General features: G+C 37.4%; 1 protein-coding gene across 2 annotated transcripts in view; it reads left to right on the forward strand.

Annotated features, from left to right (window-relative positions):
* THADA (THADA armadillo repeat containing) overlaps positions 1-16,537 on the forward strand; it is a 64,952-nt gene that overhangs the window by 8,405 nt on the left and 40,010 nt on the right. For both annotated transcript variants that reach the window (XM_081253792.1, XM_081253791.1), the window contains exons 4-11: positions 301-431; positions 4,781-4,932; positions 5,050-5,082; positions 5,333-5,381; positions 9,539-9,720; positions 12,886-12,980; positions 14,407-14,627; positions 15,664-16,361. In XM_081253792.1, the coding sequence (XP_081109918.1) occupies positions 301-431; positions 4,781-4,932; positions 5,050-5,082; positions 5,333-5,381; positions 9,539-9,720; positions 12,886-12,980; positions 14,407-14,627; positions 15,664-16,361 (1,561 nt within the window). The remainder of the gene's footprint in view (positions 1-300; positions 432-4,780; positions 4,933-5,049; positions 5,083-5,332; positions 5,382-9,538; positions 9,721-12,885; positions 12,981-14,406; positions 14,628-15,663; positions 16,362-16,537) is intronic.

The following is a 16,537-nucleotide window of genomic DNA, read 5'->3' on the forward strand; positions in this document are numbered from 1 at the left end:
ATGTATTATTGGTTTTCAGTAGTGCTACAGAATTCCTGTACCTTAAGCCATTAACAAGTCTACTTCTCATTGAAGGTGGGTCTGGAGGGTAAAGTGGGAGTTGGAGGCATGGTTTAAAAATTTAATAAATACTGAAATAGTTTTAAATTAAATAATGTTTAAATTAGTACCCTTAACAGTGTAGAGTGGAAAATATTACACATTAAAGTTGAGACTTAAAAAAGTATTTGAATCTATATTACTTTACTATTCTTGATATTAGAAAAACATTACCATGGCTTTGAATTCTTTGGATTATAGATTGTGCCCTTACTGGAGAAGGCAAATAAAAATGGCAAGTGTGATCCCACTATTCGAAGTTGTTTGGATATTTTAGCAGGCATTTATCTTTCTTTGAATCTAAAGAATCCCTTGAAGAAAGTCTTGGCAAGGTAAGGAAAAACACAAAAGTTAGACATTGTAAATGTTTAATTTGACCAAAAGTAACCAGTATTTAAGGTTCCCTCTATGGTTTGGTAAAACTGAACTGAAATATATCACTTAGCAATTTCATTCATACAATTTCTTCTTTGTTTTGTTTATTTACGTATTTATTTATCATAACTCTTTAAAAATTAAAAAGGCTTCTTAGGTCACAGACCTTAAAAAAATAGGCTGTAGGCTATATTTTGCAGACTCCTGGTTTAGTCCATTTGCATGTAATGCAATTATTGGTTAAGTTTAAATCTGTCATCCTGCTGTTTTTTCTGTGTCCCATCTGTTCTTGGTTTAAACAGATGTTTAAAGCATATATTCCTAAGCATATATTAGGAATATATTACCATATTACCTATATTACACAGGTAATACAGGAATATATGCTTAGTGTAAAAAGTTTAAGCAATATAGAAGTACACAAAATAAAAAGTGAGCCTTCCTTTTCACTATTTCTGGCCTATCTTTTCTTAGTAAAGGTTATCACTTGACATTTTGGTGTTTCTGGACCTTTCCTTTGGGTTTAGTGTGTGTGTGTTATACTTCAGTTTTTATTTTTTATGTAAATGGGGTTATACTCTACATATTTCTCTGTAGGTTGTTTTTCACTAAGGAATGTCTTAGAGATATTTTCAGGTCAGTATAGTCCTTTTTTTTTTTAATTGTGGTTAAAAAAACCCCACATAACATAAAATTTACCATCTTAACCATTTTTGAGTGTACAGTTCAGTAGTGTTAAGTGTATTCACATTGTTGTGCTGTGGATCTCTAGAACTTCTCCATCTTACAAAACTGAAACTCTATACCCATTAAACAACTACTCCCTATTTCCTCCTCCCCCTAGCCCTTGGCAACCACCATTCTGCTTTCTTTTTCTATGATTTTGATTACTTTAGATACCTTGTATAAGTAGAACATTTGTACTTATCTTTCTGTGACTGACTTATGTCCTTAAGCTTCATCCATGTTGTAGCATGTGATAGGATTTCCTTCCTTTTTAAGGCTGATTAATAGTCTAGTGTATGTATATAGCACATTGTGTTCATCCATTAGTCTGTTGATAGACATTTGGGTTGCTTCCTCTTTTTGACTATTGCGAATAATGGACAAGGTTGTGCAAATATCTCTTTGAGATCCTGCTTTCAGTTCTTTAGCGTATATACCCGGAAGTGGGATTGCTGGATCATATGGTAATTTTATTTTTAATTTTCTGAGGAACTTCCGAACAATGTTCCATATGGCTGCACCGTTTTACATTTCCACCGAAAGTCCTCATTCTTTCTAACAGCTAGATATTCCATAATATGGATGTACCAAAATTTATATGTGCCATGTTACATATTATTTAATCACTTCTCCATTGATAGTTTGTTTTCAAGTTTTCATTATTCCAGCAATGCTACAGTGATATTCTTAATTATGTATATAATTTTATATGTGTATTTCTCTGAAATGAATTCCTAGGAGAGGAATTTCTTGACCAAACTTACGCCTATCAGAATTTTTGATAGATATTGCTAAATCATAATCCTCAACACGATACCATGTTATACTCCTTCTATCAAGTGATTAAGAGTGCCTTTTTCTTCATGTCTTTCCAACACTGAATAAAATCAATCTTTATATCTTTTAAAATTTGGTAGGTGAAAAATGATATTATGTTATAATTTGCATTTTCCAGATTACTAGTGAGAGTGAATATTTTTTATTTTTTTTTAAATTTATTTATTTATTTATTTATGGCTGCACTGGGTCTTCGTTGCTGCCCGCAGGCTTTCTCTGGTTTTGGCAAGTGAGAGCTACTCTTCGTTGCAGTGTGTGGGCTTCTCACTGTGGTGGCTTCTCTTGTTGTGGAGCATGGACTCTAGGCACGCAGGCTTCAGTAGTTGTGGTATGCGGGCTCAGTAGTTGTGGCCCGCAGGCTCTAGAGCACAGGCTCAGTAGTTGTGGCACATGGGCTTAGTTGCTCTGTGGCATGTGGGATCTTCCCAGACCAGGGCTTGAACCCATGTCCCCTGCATTGGCAGGCAGATTCTTAACCACTGTGCCACCAGGGAAGTCCCCAAGAGACTTTTAATGTGTGGATTTTGACTATTTTACTTTTTTTTGGTGATTACATATCTTAGTATGTTTTCTTTTTCTTTTTTTTTTTTGCGGTACGCGGGCCTCTCACTGTTGTGGCCTCTCCCGCTGCGGAGCACAGGCTCCGGACGCACAGGCCCAGCGGCCATGGCTCACGGGCCCAGCCGCTCCGCGGCACGCGGGACCCTCCCGGACCGGGGCACGAACCCGTGTCCCCTGCATCGGCAGGCGGACTCCCAACCACTGCGCCACCAGGGAAGCCCTTAGTATGTTTTCTTGTTAGAACTTTTTTTTTCTTTAATCAAGTGTATTTATTGTGTCATAAAGCAAATGATCAAATACTGACCAGTTATAGGGTTTCGGTGAAGTAGTCAACAAATGTCATTGAACATCCTGATGTTTTCCATCTTTTTCTCACTGTGTTGGCCCTATCGTCCTTCAGAGTTACAAGGGGCTAAAGCAGTTACAAGCACCTTATATAGACTTTACTGCAGTTGGCAAAAAGAAAAAAAAAAGGAAATTTCCTCCTTCGCATTTCTTTTTATTGGAGAGAAAAAACATTTTGTGGAAGGTCCCAGTAGACTTTTCATTGAAGGTCCTGTTGATATTCATTGTCAAGATTGGGTCATATATGTTCTCTCTCCCTCGTTGTAAAAAATGGTTAGGAAGCAAAGGTGTCACACCTTTAGCCCTTTAGTGGAAGGTGAGCTTTGCCAGCAAAGAAGGGTGTGGGGAATGCCTGCAGGAAGGCAGCCAACTGTAGAATGTCTTTATTTATAAGAGATCTATACAGAATACGTGCCAAATATATTCCTTTATTTTGTTACTTGTCTTTAAACTTTCTTCCTGGTGTTTGCTTTATAAAAATTAAAAAAATGTTTTTCACACTCAAACCGGCAAATATTTTCCTTTGTGTAGATTTCTGAGTTTCAGCTTGTATATGCTGTCTCTAATACAAGATTATATAAAATTACTTGTCTTATCTGAAAATACTCTTTTTGTTTGTTTAACTTTTAAATCTATCTGGAATTAAGTTTTGAGTGTAGTGTGAGATAGAGATCCAACTTAGTCTTCTTTTCTGTATGGGGAGCCACTTATCCCCAGACTGGTGAATAGTCCATTATTCACCACATATTTGAAATGCCATATTATTATGTTCTGTGTTCTTGTATAAGCAAAGGTTTGATTTTAGACTTGGGTCTATTTGTTTACCCACCAACATCACACTTTTATTCAATATAGTTTGATACTATGGTTTAATTATATACTAGAACAAGTCATCTCTGTAGTGACTCTTATTTTTCAGAATATTCTATTTTCGAATTTTTTTTCCTTCCAGAACAGCTTTAGAACTGTTGAGTCAAATTTTTAAAAAAATGTGGTAAATTGGCATTAAATTTAATTTATCCATTCAGTAAATTTTTTATTGATTATCTACTATGTGTCAAGTATTCTTCTAGGCATTGGGGAAACTGAATAAAACAGTCCAGAACAGAGGTTACTTCTAAGAGGAAGACAGAAGATAGATAAATAAGCAAAATATATAGGAATTAGAGGGCATGAGTGCTATGGAGAAAAAAAAATAAAGCAAAGAAACGGGAAAGGGAGTACCAAGGATTGGGTGAAGGTTACAGTTTAAAATATAGTAGTGACTTCAGACATCTTTGTTTAGTGTCATTGATAGGGTGATGTTTGAGATTGACCTGAAAGGGGTGAGGAAATTATTATTGGGTATATTTGAGGGAAGAGAGTTCCAGGTAGAGGAAATAACAAGTACAAAGACTTTGGCATGTTGTTGGAATGGAGGAAGGCTGTGTAGCTAGAGTGAAGTGAACAAGGATCAAGATGAGCCAGAGAGATAATGGTGGGCCCAGATCGTGTAGGGTCTCATAAGTCAGTGTAATCACTTTGGCTACTGCTTTGACTGAGAAGGACATTGTTGGATGGTTTTATGCAGAGGAATAACATGTTATTTTAGTAATATCACTCTGGCTGCTCTGTTGAGGATAGTCTGCAGAATGGGAGGGAAGTAATATGGAAGCAGGGAGACCAGATGAGAGGGAGTTCCTGATCTGTCTTCTAGTGGTGTGCTGTTATAATTTCCTGGCTGTATTTTGAAGGTGTCGTTCAATATTTTTTCATTTATAATATTCCCCTCCCTACCTACATATCCTTGTACATACTCTAAGGTTGTCAGATTTTTAATATTTGGTTCTTTTTCTAGCTCACTAAATGACCTACCTGAATTTTTTCTAACTGAGGCTACACAGAGTTTTACTTCTCGTCTTCAGGAAGAATTGAATACTACTACTGATCTATACTCTTATAGGAAAGTTATTGACAATATATCTTCCTGTATGGAGAACTTTGACTTGGGTAAGCCAGCTCTTTTCTAGTACTTTTTCTGGCTAACACCTGTCCTTACATCAGTGTTTTAAATGATGTTAATTTTGTTTCTGAAACTGCTTACCAGTGTTAATTTTTCCCCCACAGGTAGATCAAGTGTTAATAATCTTCTTGAAAATGGTAAGTCCTATTATTTTATTTTATTCTGAGAGGTGACTGCTTGTGTAAGTCATTTTGGAACTGGTTCTTTTAAGTTTCTTGGCAACAGGTGGAGTACTGCAGATGACTAACATACGTGGTGTGCCTTTCTTTTAAATTTCTACTTCTGTGATATCATTTTGGGTAGCAGTGATTTAAAATATTTTCTTGTGCTGAAGTCAAAGTTCACAGTTTTAAATTGCTGATTTTCATTATATTCTTTATGTTTCAGTGCTTCATTATCTACAGAAGAGTTTAATTGAAATCTCAGAAGAAAACAGGCAAGTGTTAACATGTTTCCATGCTTGTTTATGTGTGTGTGTACATTTGCAGTTGTGCGTTGTGTTTGTACAAAGGAAATTGTATTGTATTGCTTGCTTTTTTTTATTTGGCTGTGCCATGCACCTTGCGGGATCTTAGTTCCCCAACCAGGGATTGAACCCATGCCCCCTGCAGTGGAAGCACAGTCTTAACCACTGGACTGCCAGGGAAGTCCCCACAAAGGAAATTTTTAAGAAGGGTCCAGAATGTGCTCCTTTCCATCCCTGTCCATTAATATTAGATGTAATTATTTAAATTTATTTTTTTGAGGTTTGATATTTAATTTTAAAAGATCAAATAAATTATTATGAGAATAAATGAGAAAGGGAAGAGCTTTTTCCTCTACTGGAGTGTTCCTTTTTCATAGCATCCTGTTTTTGTTTTGTGGATGAAATATGCTCTGTTATCTGTCTGAGGATATTAATAATAAGGTTTTTTTTTATGTTTTCTTATCTTACATGGGTCTCTATTTCTTCCAACCTGCTTTTTTTCTGTTTGCTGGTTTTGGTCATTGTATTTGTTGCTAGAAGCTTTCATTGGAAGTCTGGTGATCCTTGGCTGAGCACTCATTTAAGATTGGGGCACTGAGAGTTGATTTGGATCTCTGTACATATGGTTGGGGTTGATTGCAGGCTTTATTGTGGGGTAGTCTAGTTGGGCTGTTTCTTTGGGGGAATGCTTGATGCCAGTATCTTTAGGCCTTTTTGCATGGGTAGTGGATTTGCCATGGAAGAATCTTTCAAACCATTGGCTTAATATTCTTGTTGCTGAGTGAGGGAAGAAAGCTGAGATCTTGGCATTTAGCACTTATTGTGCATATATTTTCCTAATTCTCCTGTTTGCAATATGGTATCATTGCTTTAGGGGTGTGTGTTGTCTTCCTGTCCAGACACTTAACTGTTTTACCTTCTCTGGAGGTAAACCAGTTGTTTACTAGCTTGGAGGTATGATCCACAGTTGTCATTCTCAGAGTGTAGCCACTCTTCCTGTTTTCATACCTACATTTAGCTCCACATCAAGGAGCAACTGGTGCCAACAATTTCTTAGCCTTTGGGGGCTGCAAATCGGGTTGCTCTGGGCTTGTTCTCTGACTTAGGATTCACCTTTCTTGATTCTAAGTCAGTTATCACTCATCCATCTGCTCCTAAAATTTTAGTATTATTGTCTTTTGTTGCTCTTGTGTATTTATGTCTTTTTATGTTTTAAATCCCTTGGTTGTTGGTTTAGGGAAGTTCTGGGGGAGAGTAGAAGTAATATCTTTGTGCCATCTTTAACCCAAGTCTCCTTCTACCTTACCAGGAGCTCTTTCTCTGTTTCCTTCTAGGCTCTTCTTCCTCTGCTCATCTCTTAAATATGAGTTCTGTCCTTTTCATTCTGTTTGTTCTGACTGCTTTATATCATCCACTTCTTTGGTGTCAGCTACCATCTCTATACTTAGGATTCCCAGGCACCACTCCAAGTTAGATCTTTTCCTTGAGTGGCAGACTCATATAGCAGTTGTCTCCTGGGAAGACAATGAGCTCAACTCATATAGCGGTTGTCTCCTGGGAAGACAACGAGCTCAACTCATATAGCGGTTGTCTCCTGGTTGTTTTACAAGGTGCCTCAAATTCAATGCATCCAAAAGAAAATTCACTGTCCTTTTATAGATTGTTGTTTTACCCACAACCCCTGATAACCTCTATTCTACTTTATGTCTCTTTGAATTTGCATATTCTAGATAAACTCAAATAAGTGGAATACAATATTTGTCCTTTTGTGTCTGGCTTATTTTACTTAATAATGTTTTAAAGGTTAATCTATGTTGTAGCATGTATTAATTTCACTCCTTTCAATGGCAGACTATTCCGTTGTATATATAGGCCACATTCTGTTTATCCATTCATCTGTTGATGGGCATTTGGGTTGTTATACCTTTTGGCTAATGTGAATAATGCTGCCATAAGCACTGGCATACCAGTATCTGCTTGAGTCTCCACTGTCAGTTCCCTTGGGTATATACGTAGGAGTAGAATTGCTGGATCATATAGTAATTCTAGGTTTAACTTTTTTTTTTTTTTTTTTTTAAAGGACTCTTTATTTTTTTTTTTAATTTTTTTAGTAATTTATTTATTTATTTTTGCTGTGTTGGGTCTTCGTTTCTGTGCGAGGCTTTCTCTAGTTGTGGCAAGCGGGGGCCACTCTTCATCGCGGTGCGCGGGCCTTTCACTATCGCGGCCTCTCTTGTTGCGGAGCACAGGCTCCAGACGCGCAGGCTCAGTAGCTGTGGCTCACGGGCCTAGTTGCTCCGTGGCATGTGGGATCCTCCCAGACCAGGGCTCGAACCCGTGTCCCCTGCATTAGCAGGCAGACTCTCAACCACTGCGCCACCAGGGAAGCCCCCCTATGTTTAACTTTTTGAGGAGCGAGCCCCCAGACTGTTTTCCCTGACTTTTGTTTTAAAATCATCATTGCTCTTGTGTTCTGCTATGTTGAGAATAGACTGAGAAGAGCAAGGATAGAAGCTGGGAGGCCAGTTAGGAGGCATTGCAGTAATAGTAATGCAAGGGAGAGAAGAGAGTGGCTCAGGCCAGGAGTAGCAGTGGAGGTGGTCTGATTCTAGACACATTTTGAAGGTAAAACCAACAGGATTTTCTTACAGATGGGATGAGGGAGAGAGGAGTCAAGGATGACTGCCAAGTTTTTGTAGGATAGAGATCCTAGCAGGTGGAGCTGGTGTGGAGTTGTGGATAAGTTCACGCAGTTTGAGACGTCTGTCAGACATCCAGGTGAAGATGTTGAGTAGGAAGTTGCACACACAAGCCTGGAATTGGAAAAAGAGGTCTGGGCTGGAGATGAAAATTGGGGAATTGTCAGCATACAGACTATAATGTAAAGCTTATGAGCTAGATGAGCTCAGCATCAAGGGAATGAATTAGATGGACAGAGGAAGTAAAGACTGGGTTGCGTTGAGCTCTAACGTAAAGACATAAGGGAGAAGAAGATGAATTAGCCAAGGTGTCTGAGAAGGCTCAACAATAGTGAAGTAGGAGAAAAATCTAAGGGCGCCTGGCATCTTGGAAGCCAGATCAAGGAAATTACAAGGTTAGGGAGTGTTCAGATTTAGAAATTATGTCCTTTATTCTTTTTTTTTTAATTAAAGTATAGTTGATTTACAACGTTGTGTTAATTACTGCTGCACAGCAAAGTGACTCAGTTATACATATATATATATATATACATTCTTTTTCATATTCTTTTCTATTATGGTTTATCATAGGATATCAAATATAGTTCCCTGTGCTATACAGTAGGACCTGTTGTTTATCCCTTCTATATATACCAGTTTGTATCTGCTAATCCCAAACTCCCAATCCATCCCTCCTCCACTCCCCATCCCCCCTTGGCAACCACCAATCTTTTCTCCATGTCCGTGATTCTGTTTCTGTTTCATGGATGCGTTCATTCGTGTCATATTTTAGATTCTACATGTAAGTGATAGCATATGTATTTGTCTTTCTCTTTCTGACTTCCTTCACTTAGTATGATAATCTCTAGTTGCATCCATGTTGCTGCAAATGGCATTTTGTTCTTTTTTTATGGCTGAGTAGTAGTCCATTATATATATATATGTACCACATGTTCTTTATCCATTCATCTGTCGATGGACATTTAGGATGTTTTCATGTCTTGGCTATTGTGAGTAGTGCTGCAATGAACATATGGGTGCATGTATCTTTTTGAATTATAGTTTTGTCTGGATAAATGCCCAGGAGTGGGATTGCTGGATCATATGGTAATTCTGTTTTTAGTTTGCTTGGGAAACTCCATACTGTTTTCCACAGTGACTGTACCATTTATTCTTGATTTGTTATTTTTACTCTAAAAAGAAGAAGTGAGGTTAGTCATTAGCTGAGAAAATGGGAAAATTTTGAGGTAAGTTAAGAGTGTTGGAAGTTTGCAATAAATGTCTGCACAACTGGAATATTTATGGGAATGGATGAGAGAGGCATAAATGTTGATTATAATCTAAAATTGATTTTGGCCCTTTGATTAAGGGATTATTTTGGAGAGAGATAGAAAAGGTGACATTTTAATTTGACTTTTCTTTTGTAATAATTTCTTTTCTTTGTTGTAGAAAATTGGCTGGAAATCATATTGTTCAAACTCAGTTGATGAATGACTTGTTGGTAGGCATTAGAGTTTCAGTGATGTTAGTACAGAAAGTACAAGGTTTCCAGAGACTTCATTTGAAGAGTTCTCCTACATGGCAAAGTATGTGTGAATTGCTGAGTATCTTTACCAAGTTTTTAAGCGATGGTAAGTATAAAACATACAAATGATGATTACAGTTGAGTGTCAATCACTTTGCTACTAATGGTATGAAATATTTGATACTTAACTGAGATATAGAACTTCCTCTCCCCCAGCCCCTCAAAGTGGCGAAAGGTTCTGGATTACAGTTCAACAAGGGATAACACTGAAGGACTTTTCTAAATGTGTGTATGTGTGTATTGTATACAAAGAAGAAAACCCAACAGTCTTAGTGTTGAAAAGCCACAGACTTTAAAAAGCAAAAGAAAATTCTTGAGAAATTTCCAAATTTGGAGGTACGATCTGGAAAGATTAGTGTAACCCATGCATTTCTCCTTAGCAGCAGGTGTTACCTTCAGATAATGACAGCGGTCATTGTGGGGCTGGTCATTATTCCTCCTTATAGCTCATGTTGCTTCTATCCATATGAACTGTACCACCAGGAAACCAAGTAGGTAATGAGAGGAAGTGCCTTTTTTTGTTGTTGTTGTCTATTTAGTAAAAATACTTAGTGCTGCCAAAAAGTGTAAAAATACAGTAGGAATGGCAGTACAGCACCAAGTAGTCTCTCCTAATTTATTTCTTTTACATCTTTCTACATTTTCATACATGCATTGAAAAACTTAACAATGCACCAAATTAGAGGGTTCTGCAAAGTCTTCTGCTGGTGGTGGTTGCTTTTTGTTCCCTGGATGTAAGGTTTACTTTGTAAACAGACAAATGTGAGGCAATCTACAGGCTTATCAAGGAGAGGAAGTGTCTTTTTATAAAGTGTTTCAACTAAGGAGTTAAAATGAAATGATGGAATTAGAATATCACCATTTTGTTAACCCCCAGTGACTTGAGGTAGGCATTAGGCATCAACAACTGCTAACATTACAGAAACAGACAACCAGGCAACACGTGCCTCTTACTTTTGAGTCTTGCTTTTACCACTTGTAGTCTTCCCAAAGGCATTGAACTTGAGACTGACCCCGTCTCTAGGTCACCTGCCATTTTGCAGGAATTACAGAGGACAGAAGAAAGTGTTGAACTACACTAGGGGTAAAACATCCAGATTATGGGAAACTCTGCAGGTTAAAAGGACAGAGTTCTTCAACAGAAATTACAATAAAAAGGATGGAAGGGGCAGCTGTAGATTAAAGGACATATCAAACAAATTTTAAATGGGCGAGACTGTAGTGTCTAGGGATGCACATTTGATTAATGAAACTATTTAAAAATAATAAGGCAGTCATTACTGTGAAAGTCGGGATAATGCTTACTCAGGGTGAGAGAGAGGAGCTTGTGATTGGGGTGAGGCATGTGGATGAGCCCTCTGGGCTGGGTGGCCAAGCTCTATTTCTTGCCTTGGATGGTGGGTACAAGGGTGTTAACCTTCTAATAATCCATTAAGCTATACATTTGCTTTGGATGTTTTCTGTATCTGTGTTTTATATTACAATAAGATTAGCAAAAATGTTATACTAAACATATAAGTGTCTACATAAAAAGCTGTATTACCTTTTCACCCTTTACCTCCTATTCTATATGGTAATGTATGTATGAATATTAACTTAATTAAAAAAACATTAATGGGATCTGTTCAGAGCTCTTGCTTGTGAAAAAGCAGTAACTGACTCTGATTTTGCTAGGCTGATGGGGAAAAAATAGTATCTCATTGTTTATATGTTCTTAATCCTGGTAACTAGTGAGAGTCCTAACTATATTGTCTCATTAGTATTTCTTTTCTTTCCTCTCTTTTCCTTCCTTCCTGCCTTCCTTCCTGCCTTCTTTCCTTTCTCTCTCTCTCTGTCTCCCCCTCTCTTCGTTCCTTCCTTCCTGCCTTCCTTCCTTTGCCTAGGATCTCAGATAAGTATTAAAAGGAAAATAAAGTTCCTTTTATTAAGGCATAATTTACGGACATGTTTTCAGAGGATATTTACATTTTAAAAGAGGAATTTATAAATCTAAAAAAAGAAGACTTCAGTGAAATGCAGAGAAGACATGAATTTAATGTGAGGCAGCCTCATTTCTGGAAAGTTGATGGCCCCTAATCAATGCTGTTCTTCCCTAGGATTTTAAAGCTTCATGTATCAGTAAAGTGCTTAGCTGTAAGTAACAGAAAAACTGAACTTCAGGGATTTAATTAAATGTGCCTCCCCACAAAAGGATAAATTCAGAGGCAGGTGATCCAGAACTACTGTAGGCGGTCTGGGACCCAAACATTTCTGCTTTTCTGCTTTGCCGTCTTCAGCATGTTGGCTTTCATCCATATGTTTGTTGTTTCGTGGTTACTGTATGACTGCTCTCTCTCCAGTCCCCTTGTCTGTGTTCAGGGCAGGAAGGAGGGCCAGTTGCATCTTTACCTTTAATCTGGAAGAACAAAAATAGCCAAAAGATTTCTGTTTACATCCCATTGGCCAGAATCCTCATATGGTACCTTTAGTTGCAAGGAAGATTGAGGAAACAGGTATCCTGTCTTTGGCTGGGCACGTGGATCTCCCAGAGTCACAGTTCATTAACAGGGATAAAGGGCAGAATAGATTTTTGGAAGATAACTTATAGTAGGTATTCATAATTCTTACCCCAAAGTGAATAATTCACTGTATTATTTTGTTTACTTTCTCACAAACCAGAGGCTAATAGAAAGCAAAAAGAAGATAGTAAGCCAGGATTGTTTGGTTACATTGGGTACAGTGCCAGTGAGAACAAAGTTTGTAATTAGCACTGATGTGGGCTCTTTACACAAGCCCTGAAATCACTTCAAGAAAAAGTAATGTACCATGGGGATTGGGATGCAGAGGCATCAGTGGAAGGGAGGGAATAGGAGGTATTGCTGCTAGATGTGCTGGGAGAGAGTAGGTGGAGAGGAGGAGAGAGTGGATGTTAGAGGAGAAAGGAAGGAATCACATTGATTATTTGTGTGCTGGGCCTAAAAGCCTTTATGTTCATTATTTATTTCAACCTTACAACAACTGTGTCAGGTAGGGGTTATATTTTTCCCATTTTACAGAAGAGAAAGTTGAATCCCTGGGACGTTAAATAACTTAGTCAAAGCCTATCCACCTAGGAAGTGGTCAAGCTAGAAATTACACCCAGGACTGTCTGACCCCATGGCATCTGCTCTTTCTACTGTACCACAGTATCCATCATCATTTAATACATGCTTTCTACTTTTTTGCCAAATAGATGACCTCTTACAGACAATTCAGAGTACATCTGGATTAGCTGTTATTCTTTTTATTAAGGCTATGTTTCATCCACCCGAAAAGATTCCTGATTTGGTAAGTCCATCTCCTTTTTAGAATTGTACTTTATTGATAGACACGTTTTTCTTTTTAAGATTTTTTTTGATGTGGACCATTTTTTAAAGTCTTTATTGAATTTGCCACAATACTGCTTCTGTTCTATGTTGTTTTGGTTTTTTGGCCCCGAGACATGCAGATCCCAGCTCCCCACCAGGGATCGAACCCACACCCCCTGCATTGGAAGGCAACGTCTCAACCACTGGACCACCAGGGAAGTCCCAACACATGTTTTAAAAAATATTTTTAGGGACTTCCCTGGTGGCGCAGTGGTTAAGAATCTGCCTGCCAATGCAGGGAACACGGGTTCGATCCCTGGTCCGGGAAGATCCCACATGCTGCGGAGCAACTAAGCCCGTGCGCCAGAGCCTGCAAGCCACAATTACTGAGCTCTCATGCCACAACTACTGAAGCCCATGTGCCTAGAGCCCATGCTGTGCAACAAGAGAAGCCAACGTAATGAGAAGACTGCGTACCACAACGAACAGTAGCCCCCGCTTGCCGCAACTAGAGAAAGCCTGCATGCAGCAACGAAGACCCAATGCAGCCAAAAATTAATCAATTAATTTAAAAAAATTTTTTTAAAGAAGTGAATTAAAAAAAATTTTTTTTGCGTAGTCAGAATCTTTCTGGTGACCTTTTTCCCTTATAATAAGTGACTTCCAAAACTTTGGATAAAGCAGAAAGAAGACAATAATAGTCACCTGTAAATCTGTCTCACAAAGATAATCATTATCAACATTTTTGGGTATATATCCTTGTTTTTTTCTAGTGTTGTTCAGTTCCATCTCTCAGTATCATAAAAGATATTTGTGTTATTAAAATTAGAGATTAATGTATAGATATATACAGTAATTTTAAAATAAATGTTATTTTTATTAAGAATAACCCAAATATTGTACTAGAATCAGTTGTTCAGGGAATTTGATTGTATGGAAGGTGTAAGTTGATAATACAATTCTTGTATTTAGTACTAGCAGTTTTTTTTTCCTTGCTGTTTTATCTAGGAATTTATTTTAGTTCTTTACTAAGAGCAAAATGACTTTATACAAAATAGATGTATACTGTTTTACGAGCTCACACAAAGTAATTATCATTGGATAAAGTTAAAAATTTTAATTTCTCAAATCACCTCTAAAAAAGCATTAGTTAATAATCTCATCCACCTGCAGGTGGCAATGTGTTGTGCTCTCCCAGTACATTCAAACCAGCAAAACTGTTCATGTATTTAGATTCAATTTTTTTCCTCTTGATATGATAATTTTAACACTTGTGGGTTTTTCACCTTTAGATTCAGTGTTTTTCCTAGGACATTTCAGGGGAAAGAGAATTTTGGATTTATATTTTGGAATATCTGGAAAGTTTTAGAGGCTTTATGTGTATCAGCTCTGTCATATTTTTCCAGATTAGTAGTTTGCTTCTCCGTTCAGTGGACCACACCAGCATCCCCGAGTGGCTTTTGAACTGCTGCAGGAGCCTTTGTTGTGCTGATGTCTCCCAGTCAGCTCTCTTATTCCTGTGTCAGGGGACACTCACCATGTTGGATTGGCAGGATGGGAGGATGGGCCCCAGTGGGGAGGCCCTGCTCTTGGATACTGTGCGTGTTCTGTTCACCTTGAGTTCACAGTGAGTTTTGTCTCATATTTTGCTTTGCTTGTCAAACATTTAAAAGATGGCAGCTGAGCTGGCTTACTTAGTAATTCCATGAAAAGTGGTCAGGATAATCTTAAATTAGAAGGGAGATATGTGTAGGGAATGAAGTGGGTATGAAAGTAGAACAGGAGAAGATGGGATGGTGGGAGAGAGAGAGAGAGAAATTATTGGTGCAGGTTAACCTGTAGCAAACACTTGTAAAATTAATTTTAACATTCAGTCTCTAATGCAAGCATTTAAAAAAATTATAAACACTTCTATACATATAATGCTTTAGAGTTTATGAATAACTTCAGCATAGGTAGTTCAGTGTGATCCTCACATGTCTGATAGATAGGATAGGAAATCTAATCTGTTGAATGGGTAAAGTGAAGCTTAGAAAAGTAAATGCTTACCTAATAGCATATTGCTTTTAAGCACCTAAGCTAGAAATGTAATGAGGTCTCTGACTTCACTGGATTGTATTTTGTGTTTTTTTGATGTAAGTTGTGCATATTTTAAAGTAATTTAAAAATTATTCTTCATTGTTTATTTTATAACAGTTTATTGAGATATAATTTATATACCATATAATTCACCTATTTAAAGCATGTAGTTCAATTTTTTTTTAGTATGTGTATTTACAGGGTTGTGCAGCTATCACCACAGTCAACTTTAGAATATTTTCATTACACCAGAAAGAAGCTCCATTCCCACTAATATTCCCTAGCCCCTCAGTATATTTTAAAACACCTGTGAAAGATGCATCTCAGTCAAAATAATGAACATTTCCATCACCTGCAAAAGTTTCCCTGTGTCCTTTTATGGATTAGTTTTTACGAAATGGAAAGATTCATATGCAAATTTGAGATCTGTTTTGGCTTTGTAATTTTTTGTTGTAAATTTAATAATGATTCAATTTTCTGATCATTCTTTATATTTTGTATTGATATTTTTAAAGTCTGAGTGATTATAAAATGAAATTCCTTTTACTAGTCAGTATAAAATAATATGACTCATTTTTCTTCAGGATCAAGGAGTCAACTCTGGAAATGTTTCTGTCTAGAATTTTGGCATCTTGGACTAATTCAGCTATACAAGTCCTTGAATCAAGTTCCCCAAGCCTAAAGGACCGTCTGAATGGGAATTCAGATGTGGTTCGGAGACTTTTGGAATATGTCTATACCCACTGGGAACATCCCTTGGATGCTTTGAGACACCAAACCAAAATCATATTCAGAAATATTCTCCAAATGCACCAGCTTGCCCTGGAAGAGTCAGGTTCAGATTTGGCTGCTGATAGTTTCATTTTTCAACTGACTGAGAGTCTTTTGCGATTGGAATGGCATAGTAAAGGAAAGTACACATGCCTTGGTTGTTTAGTAGATTACATAGGAATTGAACATATTTTGGCATTAGCTAAAACTATTCCATCGCAAATCTTAGAGGTGATGGGGGACCAGTCCTTGGTGCCTTATGCAAGTGACCTCTTGGAAACCATGTTTAAAAATCATAAGAATTGTTTGAAATCCCAGGCTCTTGACAGCACTTGGATTGACAAGTGGCATGAGACTTGGGTTTCTCCTCTCCTGTTTATATTGTGTGAAGGAAATCTGGATCAAAAATCTTACGTGATTGATTATTACTTGCCAAAATTATTGAATTGCAACCCTGAAAGCTTAAGCTACATGGTAAAGATTCTTCAGACTTCTGCTGATGCTAAAACTGGTAAGAAAATGAATTTTTTTGTTTTAGTAATTTCTAGTTAGGATGCTTAAGTTTAGGTACCTAGGCAGATGTTGCCCATATGCAAATTTAAATATTACCATTTCTATGAATAGTAAAGGAGGATATTAAAGACAGAAATTTTGGATTGAAACGAATGTTCCTGTACCTAGCTGAAT

Source organism: Mesoplodon bidens (genome assembly GCF_964165515.1).
Source record: "Mesoplodon bidens genome assembly, chromosome: 14".
Lineage (NCBI taxonomy): Eukaryota > Metazoa > Chordata > Mammalia > Artiodactyla > Ziphiidae > Mesoplodon > Mesoplodon bidens.